The 16,394-nt window shown below is 36.7% G+C and overlaps 4 protein-coding genes across 5 annotated transcripts; 2 read left to right on the top strand and 2 right to left on the bottom strand.

Annotated features, from left to right (window-relative positions):
- Window positions 1–146: 146 nt before the first annotated feature.
- Window positions 147–1,450, bottom strand: LOC121767654 (cytochrome c oxidase assembly protein COX19-like). Its single transcript, XM_042163983.1, has 4 exons — window positions 1,314–1,450; window positions 845–933; window positions 660–757; window positions 147–440 (listed from the first exon to the last, which is right to left on the bottom strand). Exons 1-4 carry the CDS (start codon window positions 1,321–1,323, stop codon window positions 359–361), a joined length of 279 nt encoding a protein of 92 aa, XP_042019917.1. The 5' UTR covers window positions 1,324–1,450; the 3' UTR covers window positions 147–358.
- A 4,309-nt stretch (window positions 1,451–5,759) lies between these two features.
- Window positions 5,760–6,850, top strand: LOC121767632 (ethylene-responsive transcription factor TINY-like). The gene has a single exon (XM_042163957.1). It carries the CDS (start codon window positions 5,994–5,996, stop codon window positions 6,621–6,623), a length of 630 nt encoding a protein of 209 aa, XP_042019891.1. The 5' UTR covers window positions 5,760–5,993; the 3' UTR covers window positions 6,624–6,850.
- A 5,419-nt stretch (window positions 6,851–12,269) lies between these two features.
- On the top strand, window positions 12,270–15,007 carry LOC121767119. 2 transcript variants are annotated; one of them, XM_042163313.1, is made up of 3 exons: window positions 12,270–12,574; window positions 12,669–12,766; window positions 13,797–14,630. In XM_042163313.1, exons 1-3 carry the CDS (start codon window positions 12,473–12,475, stop codon window positions 13,975–13,977), a joined length of 381 nt encoding a protein of 126 aa, XP_042019247.1. In that variant the 5' UTR covers window positions 12,270–12,472; the 3' UTR covers window positions 13,978–14,630. The 2 variants fall into 2 exon arrangements, 1 of the variants encoding a protein (XP_042019247.1); XR_006043040.1 differs by lacking the exon at window positions 13,797–14,630 and adding an exon at window positions 14,863–15,007 and having other exon boundaries at window positions 12,281–12,574.
- Window positions 14,769–16,278, bottom strand: LOC121767118 (CASP-like protein 3A1). Its single transcript, XM_042163312.1, has 3 exons — window positions 15,978–16,278; window positions 15,227–15,362; window positions 14,769–15,084 (listed from the first exon to the last, which is right to left on the bottom strand). The coding sequence occupies exons 1-3, from the start codon at window positions 16,205–16,207 to the stop codon at window positions 14,869–14,871; spliced, it is 582 nt and encodes a 193-aa protein (XP_042019246.1). The 5' UTR covers window positions 16,208–16,278; the 3' UTR covers window positions 14,769–14,868.
- Between the last annotated feature and the right edge of the window lie 116 nt (window positions 16,279–16,394).

Raw genomic sequence — 16,394 nt, 5'->3', positions numbered from 1 at the left:
TTTGAGATTTTCCCAAGAATCATATCCCCTTTCACTTTCACCATGGAGGAAAGGATATAGTAATTTAGTCATCTGAGAATTCTAAATCACGAAATCTAAAGACCAAAGAAAGAAAACGATGTAACGAATTAGTTACTTGAACGAACTAAAACAAAGTGAATGTCTTCTTCATCCAAAGATTGCCAGGCAAAACAATCAAATTAATGTTAAACAGACAATCTTTACATATCCTCGTATAACCTATTTCCCACCAAAATCATATCTAAAATTAACAATATAGAGGGTCGCTAACATTTACTTGATGTGCTCCGAGTCCAATGTAGATGGAAGGCGCCGACTTTCACAATTTGCTCTTCATTTAACCTTCCAGAGAGGGAGCTTGCAATTCATCTACTTTCCGAAATCCAAGCTCTGACATATCTTGCTTTGCCATCAAATTCCTGCAGAATGTATACATCCAAAAGTCAAGATAAACAATGATCTCTAAATCCTACTATTATCAGTGTGGTATAAACTAGGATACCATAACAAGATTTCATATTATTCTACTTTAGTGCAACTCGATAGGCCTAATACAGTGACCAATCAGCTACTTAATTCCCGACACACAAGCAAGCACAACGACATACAGATGCCTCGCCTAGTGATATCACACTTACTTCTCCATACGACACTCGAGATACTTCTTGGAGAAGTGTCTGCATTTTTCAGATTTATGGCCCTCAAACTTGAGACAGTTGATATAGTCTTTCTTTTCCTACACCAATCAACCTCAAACCATAGTTAACAAAGCTTCTTCAAATTAATCAAGCCTAAAACAGCTTACACAATTCTACACATGTACCAGATCACATAAATGCATATGATCCAAGGGGAAAACACCCTTTTCTGGTGGCACTGGTCTTGCTCCTCTGTTTCCACCAAATGCTCCTCCTACAACAACAAACATCGATAATCGATAATTCCATCACTTCGGCATCAAAAAGCTTCCTTTTTTTCAGAGCATCAACATTTCCCAATTGAGTTCATCCATATCTAATTATGAAACTGATAAAATAACATAACAATCTATGCAAGTTTCATTTTTTTTTTGGATTAGATCAACCTAGAAATCATCCTTACTACCAAAAGGGAATCATCAAAACAATAACAATTTAACAAAAAAGAGAAAAAAATCAATCTTTTGCTAGTTCCACATTGACAATAGACAATTCTTTTGAGGTCTATACAAAGTTAGGGTAACAACTTTTGTTCAAACATTAACAGAAAAAAATTACAATTTCAGATAAACCCCAATGTGAATCGTCAATTACCTGCACTCATTTGTTAAAATCTCGATTGTTTCTTAGGTGAAGAATCTTCGTCGAAAAGCCCTCTTTCTCTACTCGTTCAATTTGGTTGAGCCACTGGAATTGAATGAGGAAAGAATCTTTGTCATCACTAAGCCCAACAAATCTGTTGTTGAATATAAGCCCAATCACTATACAAGGCCCAATGTATGAAAATAAATGAAAATGCTGAAAAATAAAGATTTTTTTTGGTATAATTTAGGTTTTATCCGTGAATGATAAGCTAAAGAAAAGAGTTCTTAGTTTCATAAAACATAGTATTTTATAGTTTATGATAATGTTCCATCATCATAATGATGTATATTAATCAAAGAACAATGCGAATACAATCATATTGTTGGTAAATTTTATAAGCATTATATATGAGGCATAAGTATTCACAACCAATATTGAGAAATATACAAACTCAAACAAAAACACCAACATTTTATATAAATTGCATTTTATATCCAAGGTTTTCCTTAATACTAAAAAATGTCAAAAGTTTGATAAATAATCAGATCTTGATGTGCTAAGGAGATGTCCAAGTGATATCGAGGATCGACCGACTCTATCGTCAGTCCATGAGTTCGATAAAACATGTTAACTATTTTAAGAGTGAGAAGGAAAATTAATGGAAAATAGGTTTTATACTGTTTATGGATGTTACTTTCGAAAAAGACACGCGGCTTACAATAAGATAAAGTACATCCATTTAAAGCGAGTGTGTGAAGGTACTACTTCAACCAATAATGCAGTAGTCACAATTTTAATGAAAATTGATTATTATAGATTCAAATATTGAACTGGACCCCTTTACACACAGACACATAGTTTGGATAGTTAAAAAACATGTAAGGTGATCGAATTTTGTATTTTGCAATACTATTAAATAATAATGGTGGAGGAAAAAGTTGTTGTGGAGATTAAATTTTCTTATTATACACTTATACCTATTAGTATGAATTTGGTTGATATTCTCTTTTCGCAAGAAACCTAATCGTGTCTATATCACTCTTTGCTCGACGGGAAGAATCCCGCGATGAAACCTTAGATCACCGAGCCTTTGGCCGTCAATCACAATCCCGATAAGAGGATACACACACACACTCAGAATGATACAGCTATTATTATTATTATTATAATTATTTAGTTAGTTAATTATGGATTTTCATATCTTTTTCATATCTTTTGTCTTGCTCATTAAGTTAGTATCCACTATTATAAATAGTGGACATTGTTATTTAGTTCTATCATTCAAGAAATATCAATTATCATTCTATTTTATTTTCTCTTACTCTCTTTCCTTTCAAACGTGCAAAACGCACAAATCATAATTTTGACGCCAGATTGATCGACGGGCAAAAGCTCCCGCGACGTTCGACGCAAAATCTACGAGTTAAGGAACTTCATCCTTAACAATTGGTGCTTTCATCGTGATCTCTTCCTCCGAATCGCTGACATGTCGTACAGCTACACCAGATATCAACTTCGGCAGGCGGATTGCCACCCATGTCAGCCTGTATCTCAACCCCTGCTCCATCCGATCAGAGATGGGAGACTCCACCCACAACACCATCCCTACCAAGTCCGTCAACCCACTTCCTGGGACCCGCCATGGCTGCGCCAGGAAACTGCGTATCGGCAACCATCGTCCTACGAGCCCGATTTGTACTCACCACCACCGCCCTCTTGTTGGGACCCGCCACGGTTGTGCACGCAGCAGGGATACTCTCAGCCTTATCAACCGCCTCAGCAACCACACCACACCTCTCTCAGACAACCCACTAGCTGGGATCCACCTGCCTACTGGGAGACACCGGGACAACGCCCCTTCTACGAGGTCTCAGCATACGATCATCCGCTGCCCCCCAACCATAACTCAGGATGGAATCAGCCCGCGCCGCAGCCACCTTGTCCAGCCACCACCACTGCACATCCGACTCTCGCACAACTTCAACAATTGTTGGAAGCGTGCTACAGGATGGAGTCTCTCCTTGTTGCAGCCGAACGACGCATCGACAACATGCTTCCTCCCGAGCTGCCTGAACCCGCGCAGCCCTACGGCTCCCAAATTTTCAGGTTTGGGGACCTCGTTCAGCACCTTCCTCCATCAGGAAATAGCAAGGCTTCGCCGGGGCCCTCGGGTTTAGTCCCCTACGACTCATTGGCTCCGCCGCAGCAGTCGAGTACATCACCACCACCCTTTGCGCTGCTTCCCAATATCGCCCTCGATCTGTCGCCGCCACCGTCGACGTTGATTCCTGATTGTGATCGAGTTGAGGAAGGCTTTGCTGATTCTGCCAAGATGATTCCCGTTTCTTCTGTTGGTTTTGGTGGACTTGAAAAGGTTGAGAAGATAGAGAAGTCCAGTCCGGATTCCGCACGTAAAGAGAAACCGGTTCACGGTTGCATCAAGATTCAGTGCACGCGACAATTGAATGCTTCTCAATTCAAGATTCCCCAAGTCCAGATTGGTTTGGGTAGTTCCATTGTGGACAACGCATCGCTGAAATTATTGAGTGATTCATCTCATGTAAGGGTTGTCGCAAGTATGAATCATCGATCAACATCGCTCGACGCCGATGCCCGGTTGATTCCTCCGCAAAATGACACTTTATGCTTGAGCATTCATGGACGCATTGCTGCAGGGAGACGCTCAACTATTCGGTGTATGTTTGACCCAGGAGGATTCCTCGACACTCATCGTTGCTTCATGGTGCCCACCTTGAGGACAAGGTGGATTTCAACCGTGGGGGAGTTGATACAGCTATTATTATTATTATATTATTATTTAGTTAGTTAATTATGGATTTTCATATCTTTTTCATATCTTTTGTCTTGCTCATTAAGTTAGTATCCACTATTATAAATAGTGGACATTGTTCTTTAGTTCTATCATTCAAGAAATATCAATTATCATTCTATTTTATTTTCTCTTACTCTCTTTCCTTTCAAACGTGCAAAACGCACAAATCATAATTTTGACGCCAGATTGATCGACGGGCAAAAGCTCCCGCGACGTTCGACGCAAAATCTACGAGTTAAGGAACTTCATCCTTAACACAGAAGGTGGTGCTTGAAACTTTCAATCTCCTAAACACAACAATCTAGAGGATGATAAATGTTCGACCAAAGTGAACAATTGTTTCAAAAACAGAGAATTAGTGTCAATGTTGATTGTCTTTATAGTCGAGAGTTGAGAATATACTTTTGTCTTAAAATTGATTGCACTGTTTTTCTGTATAAGAATTTTATATTATGTGGTTCACCTTCTTACTCTGCCGGCTGAAATATAATAAATGGTGATATGCTAACTATAACTATATAGGTATCTAATTATTGAATAAATACACATAATTGATATAAGCCATATATATAATGTAACCAATGAAAAAAGTACAATAGAAACAGTTTAATTCCAGTAATTCGAAAATGACAAAATGCATTCAATCCAAGAATATTACTACTAATATACTATTTTCAGTCTTTTCTCAAACGGTCTAAAGAGTATTTGGATTGGAAAGTAGAAAAAACGCATAGAAGGAGCTAAAAAGTGTCAATTCAAGAAACAAATTGGGGGAGAAATAAACCTTATTCAAACACGAGGAATTTGAATAACATATATACAGACAATTGTGGTGTTATTGCATAAATTGACTCCTCAACGGCCATATTCTACATACTCCACTATCTATAATTTTCATTTTCTCATAGTGGTTAAAAAAAAGTACTAGTATTTGATTTATTTTATTTTATTTTCAATGACCATTAATCTGATTTTAAAATACCGCCCTACCAAGCGAGGATGATTTATTTCTTTCACATAATATTAGTCCAATCTAGTACTACTATTTAACTGCACAAATTAGTTCTCATAAACATGTAACTAATTATTCATTTTTGAGATAAAGTTCAATCTTTAAGTCGCGTTTTCCTCTATTTGTGAACCAGAATTAATTTGAATGATGACGATGAAAAATACTTCACACATGTTATAAATAGCGTAGTGAGAATTTTTCTTGTTAGCCCTACTATCAAATAATTTTACTCTTATCAAATTTTTGGATACACTTGCAATAAATATATATGGGATATGGTGGTATGTATTTGTCATTGTCTTGTTATGCGCAACCAGCAATCATAAGAATAACATGTAGTAATATTTGGCAAATTGAACAAAAAGACAATTTCAATAAAAAAGAGCAAAACTTGCCGCGTGCAGTTAATATATGGAACAAATTGATTGGTCAGAGTGTAGAAATTGCATACATCAAAATATTTCAATTTAAGTAATAAATCATTATAAATAAACTCGTGAAATATTTAAAATGGCAAATGTGTGATGTAATTAAGATGTCACACTTTGATCTCTCTCTCTCTCCATATGTGTGTGCGTGCAACCTACAATTTTTCTCAAAATTAAGTGCTTTGGCCCATCGTTTTCACATTCCAACGTACACTTAAATTTTTTCTTTGTCTCTCTAATTTGTTTGTTTTTCAATCATGTTTCCCAAATTTGTCCCAAATCTAGACGCTTAATCACACCTGAACTAACACTCTTTTTTATTTTTCGTCACTATATAAATTTCTTCCTTCCTCACAACTACATGTGATCAAGAATATTCCCACCCTATCAAAATAAAAAATAAATAAAAAAACAAAATGGCTGAGCGGGCCGAGTCGACTCACGAGTCAGCCAAGAGCAAGAAGAAGAGCGGAAACAAGCACCCGATTTACAGAGGGGTGAGAATGCGGAGCTGGGGGAAATGGGTCTCCGAAATCCGCCAGCCGCGGAAGAAGTCCCGCATTTGGCTCGGGACTTACCCCACGGCGGAGATGGCGGCGCGGGCCCACGACGTGGCGGCCGCGTGCATCAAGGGCGACTCGGCGATCCTCAACTTCCCCCAGCTCACTGAGTCGCTGCCGCGGCCCGACTCGCTCTCGCCCCGCGACGTCCAGGCCGCTGCAGCGAAGGCGGCGGCAATGGAGGACCTCGGCGGCGCATTGCCCTCGCCGTCGTCGTCGACGGTGACATCCGCCGGCGGCGAGGGGTCGGACTCGGAGGAGCTTGGGGAGATCATTGAGTTGCCGAGTTTGGAGGGAAGCTACGAGTCGACCGAGTCGGGGGGCGAGTTGGCGGTGGTTGACTCGGAGGAGAGGTGGCTGCAACCGCCGTGGTGGGAGTTGGATAGGAGTTTTTATGAGTACTTCTACGACGAAATTGGCGGCGGCGGCGGCGGCGGCCGGAGTTTGATCTCAGTCAGCTATGAGAATCTCAAGTGGACTTGCTAAATTTAGTAGGTGTGCCTTATGCTTTGGTACTTGTACAGTCTTGTTTTTTATTACTACTACTATCAAAATTTCTATATTGTTTATATTACTCATTTTTCGATCTTTTTCATTACTTTACTTAATTTTTCTAGTTTCGAGTGGATTAATATTTACTTGGTCATTTACTCATTTTGTCTATATGAGTGTATACCTCTTTTTCTCTGTTTTTAATAAATAATTATTACGTATTTGCTTGGTTGGTTTACATAGTTTTTTTTAGTGTATATTTTTGCTTAATATGGCGTAAAAATGCAAAAAAAAGAAATAGTTAGTAGTCTTACTTTTTTTAGCTTAATTGTAATTGGGAGCTCATGTTTAGGGGAAAAAATTGATTTAACAAGATTCATATGCAAAATGTTAATATTAATGATTTTTAATTATACAAATTTGGGAACTTCTTTTGAAGTTGGAAAATAAAGGATATGATGGCTGAACCAGTAATTACCTGTCCTTTAACACGAATTAATTAATTAATTAATTAATTAATTTAGTAGTCTATAATCATTTGAACATCGTACATAAACATTTTAACTTTTAGAGAGTGATGCACTTTCACAACATTATTGGCATAAATAGTTCTCTGTTAGGATATTTTCTTTGATGTAGTTTATTTTATTTGCAGTGAGTTTAATTAGAAAGGCATTCTAAATAGTCATAATTATATTTGAATATATGCTAAATAGAAATTACTTTTTGTCGTTTCAGAAAATTCTTACTTAAATGGATCACGTAGATAATATTGTTTATTTATTATCCTCGTATGATCGACATCTTTTCCTTTAATTAATTATTAATATCACTACCGCATTATTGTAGTCGAATTTCATAGAAAATTCAACCAATTACTAGAAATTTTGGAAGTTAAACTTGACAGCTAGATCCCTCGATTCACAGACAATTACTGTTAGTTTTTTTAATTTATTAATGAGGGCCCTTTTGGAAGAGCTAGATAATTAAACAACAAAAGAAAAGGTTAGTGGTAAAGATATAAATAAAGAACTGTCATTTCTAAGATGTCTATTTTTTTTGAAGATAACACTTGTAGGAGTAGGACTAATGATGGATGATTATTATGGCCATGACGGTTCTCCCAATTGCCGCCACGTAAACATTTCATTTATTTGTCAACATTATTGGTGATATAGACACTTCTACAATACTCTTATTAATGTCAAAACATATTAGAAGATATACTTTTCAAGAATAGAAGATTGCAGAATAATTTCATGATTTCATAAATCTCGTGTTTGATACATAATTGATTACATACTAATTGTATTTCCATAGTTAGATATAAGCTATGCCTATATAACTAAGGCTGTAAATCACTATGCAATACATCAAAGAAATAAAACCATTATCAATCTTCTTCTCTTATTCTTTTCGTCATTATGCATCCTGCAAATTTCACCTCTCTCGATCACCATCTTTAAGATGGTATCAGAGCAGGTTTATCCCGGGATCGAGACTCAGAAAAGTATCATCACAGTCTCGGTACCTTTCCCGACCTTTTAAGATTGCAAAACAAACAACCAACCAAATGTCAGAAACCCCATCCAACAATCAATCAATAACCCTCTTAGCAGAGCAATTTGTTGAATTCTTGAGACTGAATGGGTCTCAAAAATCATCAAACCAGGAGCCTTCATCCCATCCAGAATCATTAGGCGAAGTACACATCGCCACCAAGCTCGATGGGGATAACTATCCCCTATGGGCGAAACTGATGAGACGGGCCATCGGTGGAAAAGGGCTGGCCTCTCACATCTCTGGAGTTCCAGACCCACCACTACCGACTGACCCGACATACACCCGATGGCAGCAACGAGATGACTGCTGCTTTAATTGCATCATCGGAAATATTGACGCCAGCCTCGTAAATGAGGTATCCCAATACTCAACGACTCACGACTTATGGGAGAGTCTGGCCACTACGTACGGGAGCGGCGCGGACCAGTTCCAAATCTCCGATCTACACAGGCAAGCCTACAGCCTGAAACAGGGGAATATGTCATTAGAAAACTTATGGCAGAAACTCCAGGATTTGTGGATCTCCATCGACACCCGAGATCCAAACCCCATGGATACACCATCCAGCATTGACAAGTAAAACCAACACATACAACGACACAGATTATACCAGTTTGTATGGCATTGGATGACCGGTACGACAAGATTAAAAGAGAGATCCTAAACCTGGATCCAATACCAACCGCAAGGAAGGCTTACGGAATGGTCAGGCGCGAGTACGTCAACGAGAGACTGATAAACCCAACATCGGAGGATCCGGGAATCGGCGTCGGACTAGGAGTATTCGACCGAAACCGAAACCCTACCTCACAAAATCCGCCGCCTCCACCGCCTTCCAAAACCTACCGACGGGAAGAGGACAAAAGCAAAATGGTGTGCATGCACTGTGAGGGGAAGAAACACACAAAAGAATCGTGTTTTCACCTCCATGGATTCCCGGAGTGGTGGGAGGAGATGAAAAAGGCTCGACAGAACCGGGGGGGGTTCAAATTGGAACAACGGCGGCGGAGGTAGTGGGAGAGCAACAGCAGCCGTAGTAGGAGGGGATCGAGTTGCCTTCACCGACTCTCCGGTGGGTAGCATCGGTCCACCACTCACAAACAGCGGCGAAGACGAAATCGGGGCAAATGGAGGAGGAAAAGCCGTAACATCAGCGTCAGTGGCGAGGTCGTGGTCGGAAGGTATGATATTACCGATCACACACGCCGTCGGCGGCGAGGAGGAGACGGCGGAGGATTAATTTTTTATGTGTAAATACTATGAAAAATACTATAAATACTATTTTTCTTGGCATGAAAAATAATGTAATACTATGATTAATTTTTTATGTGTGAAATATTAAGTAGTATTACATTAAAAGGTCAATATGCATATATATTACACGCCTATTCTAATATTTTGTGATGATAAATTCCATATGTAAGAGTAGTAGTATAATCTAACTTTCCATGATTAATACATGTCTATTTTGTGCAATTATTTTTATTGATTTGGTGTTTAATTGATGTGGCATATGAAACTTTTTTTATTTACATTTGTCAATGAGCTATTGGTGAGGTACACCAACTCATTATGCCAACTTGGTATAAATGGACCATGGAATTTTTGCTCGTCAAGTTGAGGAATGTCAATGTATTGACATAAAATAAAATATTTCCAATCCTCAATAAACACAAAAATATTAAATTGACTTTATTTAATAGGACAAAAGTCCAAACCTGAATCACGTTCTAATAAATAATTCCAGACTGGAGATACATCGTATCATGTGGGATATATATTGGGATTTCAACAATTTTATTTGCATGAAAAAATCTTTGCGTTGACCTATTAAAATACGTAAGAATAAATCAGTTATTTAAATATATATTTGATGATAAAATTGATTTATTAATAAATCGCTCCAAACCAGTTCATGAAGAAGTTGCAACTATACAAAGCATAACCAATTGTTATTTAATTTTGAAGGGTATGTAGAAAATTAAGGTTAAACGCTTTAATTAAGCATCAATTAATTAAATGGAACACTATTAAGTATTAACCCCTAATTTACACCACCAACCAAACACGGATGAAGTAATGCATATATGGCCATTTTACTTTTGACCAATCATTAAAATTCTAATACCTAATTAAATATCCAACCAATAACTGTGGCTAATGACAATTCAATTTACCATTAGTTTGGTGATAACTTAGTTAGTCATTTCTAATTGCAAGGATTTGCAAGTTATTGAATTGTAACAATCTAGACTCCTAACTTTTTGCATCCACGAGCAACACAAATTATTTTCAATTCATGTTGTTTGACTAACCGACAACATAAAATTATTTTAATATTTTTAATAAATTATACCCATCTAAATCATAAAACGAAAAATATTTATATATACATGTGGTAGCAAAATGATTAGAAAAAGTCGTATTATAGTTGAAGTTTAATAAGCTGTCAAATTATTTGTCATAATTGCTGAATAACAGCTCATGATATGCTTATAATCTTTTGTATCATTATTTTGATTTGTTAAACAATCAGGTTTATAAATTAGTCCTCTAATTTGATTTGGTAGTTAAAAAAAAAATCAATTGATGACCCCTCAACACACGCGCAATTAAAATAAAACATTAAGTAATGTTTTAGACTGATTATATATATACGGCAAAAAGTAGAACTTTTTTTTCATTATATGTTATGTTTTATTAATAAAAGACGTTATTTTGATACATTAATTTATCACGCCAGTTTTGATTTAAATAAAAATACTATAATTGCAAGAAATTGGATACAAGCTCAAAGTTCAATAGATAGTAGTAGTATTAATACGACAATTCGGCCGATGGTTCAAGAAATTGACTTGAGGGAATTAAGTAAACTTTTGAAATTAATTCAAGATTGAGATATTTTTGACCTAACTCAAATATCGAATTATAAATAATAATTTTCATTTTCCAAAAGATCTAATCATCGTTGTCGCTCAAAATTGACAATTCTAATCTAACACCATTTCTGGAATGAAAACTGATTAAGATTTTTTTGCATGCATGCATGCATGCGTCACTCATTCTGTTAAATTAAATATGGAAATTAGTTGGTATATGATGTAACGCTCGTACATGACATTTTAATCAATCAATACACTACTTTATGTATCAAAATATGAAAATGTTGTAATTGGTCTACTCTATGTATAGGTTATATACATTAGTGCATATGTACAATATTGTCTTTATAGGCCACGAAGAGTTTATATGAAATTTAATTTGTCCAATATACTAGTTTATTTATTAATTAGGCTCTTAACTAAGATGTTTATGGTTCAACCCTCAATAAGAGTTTCACACTCAATATGAATTGCTCTCTAATCTCTATATATGTGATTTATAAAATAAGATAATAGTAATTAATACGAAAAAATTGATTAGTTTCATAATAATGCCTGCTAAGTATTAAATTAAATTTTAGTTGTTTTCAATAGTGCCATCTGTATAATAAATTGTTTCATAAAAATAAGAGAAGAAAGAAAGAAAAATTGTTATTTCACTAATCTATTTGGGTGATTAGTTTTCTTGTCAAATGTATTAAAAGACTATCAATAAAGTAGCTCACGTCCATTAGTTAAAGTGTAATTATCATTAAGATAACCAATTAATTATAATAATCATGATTTCTTGAAAAGACTCAATACACAAGCAACTATTTCTTATTTAGAATCATTCTCTCTCTCTCTCTTTTTTTAACTTTCTAGTTGTGATGTCCAATAAATCTCCTAGTTAGTCTAATTAGTCATAGAATTTCTAGATTAATAGGACAAATTCTCTGATTGATTTATAGTCAATCCTCATTTCTTCATTATACTATAATATTCGTCGCCTATGAAAATATACCCAATCGAATTAAATTTCGTGCCACACTTGTACATAATTTATCGTTAAAAAACTATGCATAATCGATGAAGGTTTTTTTTTCCATTTATGATAGCATTAAACTGTTTTTTACTCTAACTAATGGGCTATTTATAAAGGCCCAGTATTATTTATGTATAACTTAAGCCCATTAAGAAAGGCCCAATTTCAATGTAACCAAAAAAAACCACAGAAAAATCAAACATTCAGTCGAATCACAGTCGTATCCCTATTTCTCATCGCGATTTCGTGCACAAATTCGGCGTCTCCGCCGCGGGTTCCCGGCGAGATTTGTTAATCCATTCGATTTCTCAGCTCTTCTTTCACGCACCTTCGGAAAATTGTAGATCTGCTTTGTCCGATCGGAGAAGGAGGCGATGAATGCTTCGATATGGGGCTATTTTAGGATTATCTCAGGCACTATAGTCGGTGGAATTGCCGGATTCTATTTTATGCACCGCGCTGAGCTCAAGTACAAGGTTTGTTTCTTACGTTTCCGATTCTCCTCGCTCTCGATCCATCAGTAGTTCTGGTATATCTGTGTTGAAATTGCATCAATTTGTGTTTGCGTAGGAGATGTGGGAGGAGAGATTGAAGAAGTACGAAGAAGAGTTGAATAGGAGAAAGAAGATTGAAGAGGCGAATTCATCGAATGAGTTTTCTGAATCTCGGTAATTTGCTCTTTTTCCATTTTAGGATTTGTCTGCTGTGTTTGTAGCTTATATCATGTTTTGATTTCCAGAAATTTGAGTTTTTTGTTCTCAATTTCATCTTTATTAAGAAATTTTGGCGAAGAATTCTTCATCTACTGCATTTTTATAAACAGAGGATTTTCCTAAAGAAAATGCAAAATAAAATATCTCAATGCTTTTGAATGAGAGTTTTAGCATTTCTTTAAAGAAGAATGAAAAACATTAGCATGCTCTTATTTTCTTATTTATTTTTTTCAGTTTTTTGTTTATTATGATTTTGCATATATTGATACGACTTTATAGTCATGCTAATAATGTTTGTTTAATCATTTGAGAATTTATGACTTAAAACATCGAATTTCATGCTGAGTATGCCTAATTTACAGTATATAACTTCAAATCCATTTTTTGTGAAACTATATAGACAGATAATAGTAATAAGACAATTAAAACAAACTCAAATAGCACAAAACCATCAATAACGAAAAAACACACATCAAATATTCAAAACACAATTACAACAAACAAGTTAAATAAACATACTTTCCAAAAACACTAATTCACCAGATTAATACCAACTTAAACATGCCTAGAAGCAGCAACAACAAGAAGATAAAGCAAAACCAGTTGAGCCACAACCGATGTAGACCCCACAGCTCCAGATGGGGACGGTGTGGGGGGCGACGACCCGGAAATCGGGTGCAGCGTTACGACCTCCACGAGCAACCTCTGCCCGTTCTTGCAGTGACCCGGATCTCCACTCGCGAAATACGCCGGCCCGGGTCGCTCCAGATCGATCACCGTGTTCCCGTCCTTGAAAACCGAGGCCGGCTTGCTTGAGTTGCAGTGGTAGTATCCCGATTTCTCCACCACCATAACCGAATCATTCTTGTAAACAAAACCTTAATTTTTCCATATAAGATTAGAAGTAGCATTGTAGGATATAAAAGGTAGAATAAATAATGCATAATTCGATATATTTCACCAGATGTAGCATCTACTTACGTAGGGAATCTTGGACATGGAATCTCAAGGTTTCGGCCCACTTTTTGTACATGTCGGTCTCGTTGGCGACAGTGGGCTCACGCCAGCCCTCGTCGCCACCGACCTTGAACTCGTCCGCCGCGACGGAGATGATTAGTAGGAGCAGAGTGGAGAAGCAGGAAACCATAGGAGGAGCCATTTTTTGATCAATTTGTTGAAACAAAATTTTGCAGAGGTTAATGTTAATCTGTGGAGTTTAGGCGTGGTGTAATAATAGTAGTGGTTGAGATTTTCTGAAATAGGAGAGGGAGGTGGTGGAGCACGGCGGTTACTGGTGGTTTTGTGTAGTGGTGGAAGTTGTGATTTCATGGACCACCGGAGCCAATGAAAATGTTAAATGTAATAGTTTAACATTTGAAAATTTGTTTTCTAAAAATGAAAAATTGGAATCAAAACATCAGTTTTCAAAAATTTCCACATCTTCTCAAATGGGCTACCTTTTTATTGGTCGGCTTCTTATTCAGCACAGAAAATTGTGTGAATTCATGATCTAAGATGTGCTATTGATTTTGAATTATTTTATATTTATCTGAATAAATTAAAAAACTACTAGTACTTCTTTAGTAGGAGCACAAAATAATGTGTATATTAAATTATAGTAATACGAATTTTAGTAGACATTCGTGAGAGATTATAGGGTAAGTGAAGTCTGTGAACACTTCATTTTACTCCATGATTGAAGTAACTCAAAATAACGAAGGACGAATGAATTGGTGATTCAAATTACCATGAAATGAAGTACTAGTAATTAAGACTAGTGCACGTGAACATGATTGGTGGTCTAGATTGTACTATTAAATAAGTACCTAACTAAACATAGGCATGTTACCGAACTAAGAATCTTAAATAGATATCATGAAGCATCAAGATTCAATATCTCAACTAGCACGTTATTAAATCAAATGAAGCTAGATTGGGAGATAGATAGACAGATAGATAAGATGGAGAATCCAAATTAATAAGACATTTTAGATCATCGAAAAGTACATCACTATCATCATACGGCAACTGCAAAATCCGAATTATTGCAGGTTAATTTAGCAGTTAGAGAGGCGAACTACGTCGAGGACCACAGAAACGGCGAGCAAGAAGCACGTGAAAAACGTGAAGGCTATGGAGACCGCCACCCGGTCACAGAAAACTTGCAATGGCTTGCAGAAATTCGGCAAGTCTGAATGGTGGATACCCGTCCGGTTCAAGCTTGTCACACCCGATGCTGCTGATCCTGCGCTCATAGCCATGTATGCAAATATCTGCAACAAAATATAATTCGTATTCAAATGTGATATCTTGCATTTTAGGGTTATTTGTGTAAGACGGCTAGATGAATCAAGATTCTAAGAGTATCTCGAAATCTTGACCCGTTTTACAAAAGGTTTCGGGCTAGGTAAATACCTGGTCACCGGCAAAAATGAGCCATGCATGATTTCTAGAAGGAATTAGAGGAGATTTACGAAGCATCCGAGTGACATTGATGAGCAATTGGAGCAAGGAATGAACGGCCACAGCTGCCGATACACCAACAAGATACCTATATATATATATTGTGCCACAAACATTGTTATTACACTCACTCCCGTTGTCCTTGAAAAATAGTCCATTTTCGTTTATACTACAATCAATCTCTAGGTATATTACATCAATACATAAACTCATTTACCATTTATAGTAACATAAGTATGCAGTACATTGCTAATTTTTATTAAAACTGATGTAATAAGATTGGTGAATATAAGTCCAAACAAAATATTTGAACTAGTTGGTGGTTCACGGGCCCTTGTTTTTATTCAAAATATTGCGCGAATCAAGCAAAAACTAACTGAATTTGTCTCCATTACAATGAGTAATAGCTACTCAAAATAAACAAAGCCAAATAATACTTAATATTAATCGTTTTACTCTTATACCACAATCGTTCAAAGTGTAATATTTTTAAAAATAGAAATATATTTTTTCTTATTAACCATTACAGTATTATTTCAAGAAATAGCAACTTAAAATAGCAAAAAGAGATACAGTATTATTTCAAGAAAATAGGGAGTATTTAAAAAAAGTAGGAGCATATAGAAAATATTGATGAAATATTTCTAAAAATAGAAATATATTTTTTTCTTATTAATTTATTCTGTGGAAGTAGTAGACTTACTCGAAGGAGTCGGCAAAGGACCACTTGGAGTAGAGCGGCAAGCTGAAGCCGTAGAGGGAGATGCTGGAGGCCTGCTTGGCCGTCGTCATCACCGCCAGCGCCGTCACGCTCGTCAGCAGGCAGACAAGCCGGATCGCGCCGTGCATGACGTCACTTTTCCGGTGGCCGACGTTCTCGGCGGCTGTCTTCGTCTCCGGCAGCTGGACGGTCACCTCCGGCACTTTTTTCATTGTTTTTGGAATGAATGAATTGGTGGATTGATTTGTGTAGTTTGTTGGAGTGGGAAGGGGAGAGAGAGTGTTTATAGAGTGAAGGAATTGACACGTGGCGGGTGGTGAGAGGGGGTGGAGGGGTCAAATGGATTTTGACTGCTGCCCGTGAAGGCGTGAACCTATAGTGCTCACTGCTCAGTGTGGC

Source organism: Salvia splendens, chromosome 15 (genome assembly GCF_004379255.2).
Source record: "Salvia splendens isolate huo1 chromosome 15, SspV2, whole genome shotgun sequence".
NCBI lineage: Eukaryota > Viridiplantae > Streptophyta > Magnoliopsida > Lamiales > Lamiaceae > Salvia > Salvia splendens.
This window is presented reverse-complemented; position numbering and strand designations above follow the sequence as displayed.

Coding starts and splice junctions, on each gene's coding strand:
- LOC121767654 (XM_042163983.1), bottom strand. Junction 758..844: donor ATATGCATTTATGTGATCTG/GTACATGTGTAG, acceptor TGATTGGTGTAG/GAAAAGAAAGACTATATCAA. Junction 441..659: donor CTCGAGTGTCGTATGGAGAA/GTAAGTGTGATA, acceptor TACATTCTGCAG/GAATTTGATGGCAAAGCAAG.
- LOC121767632 (XM_042163957.1), top strand. CDS start 5,994: ATGGCTGAGCGGGCCGAGTCGACTCACGAGTCAGCCAAGAGCAAGAAG.
- LOC121767119 (XM_042163313.1), top strand. CDS start 12,473: ATGAATGCTTCGATATGGGGCTATTTTAGGATTATCTCAGGCACTATA. Junction 12,575..12,668: donor GCGCTGAGCTCAAGTACAAG/GTTTGTTTCTTA, acceptor GTGTTTGCGTAG/GAGATGTGGGAGGAGAGATT. Junction 12,767..13,796: donor AATGAGTTTTCTGAATCTCG/GTAATTTGCTCT, acceptor CTACTTACGTAG/GGAATCTTGGACATGGAATC.
- LOC121767118 (XM_042163312.1), bottom strand. CDS start 16,207: ATGAAAAAAGTGCCGGAGGTGACCGTCCAGCTGCCGGAGACGAAGACA. Junction 15,363..15,977: donor TCCTTTGCCGACTCCTTCGA/GTAAGTCTACTA, acceptor ATATATATATAG/GTATCTTGTTGGTGTATCGG. Junction 15,085..15,226: donor TCATTTTTGCCGGTGACCAG/GTATTTACCTAG, acceptor ATTTTGTTGCAG/ATATTTGCATACATGGCTAT.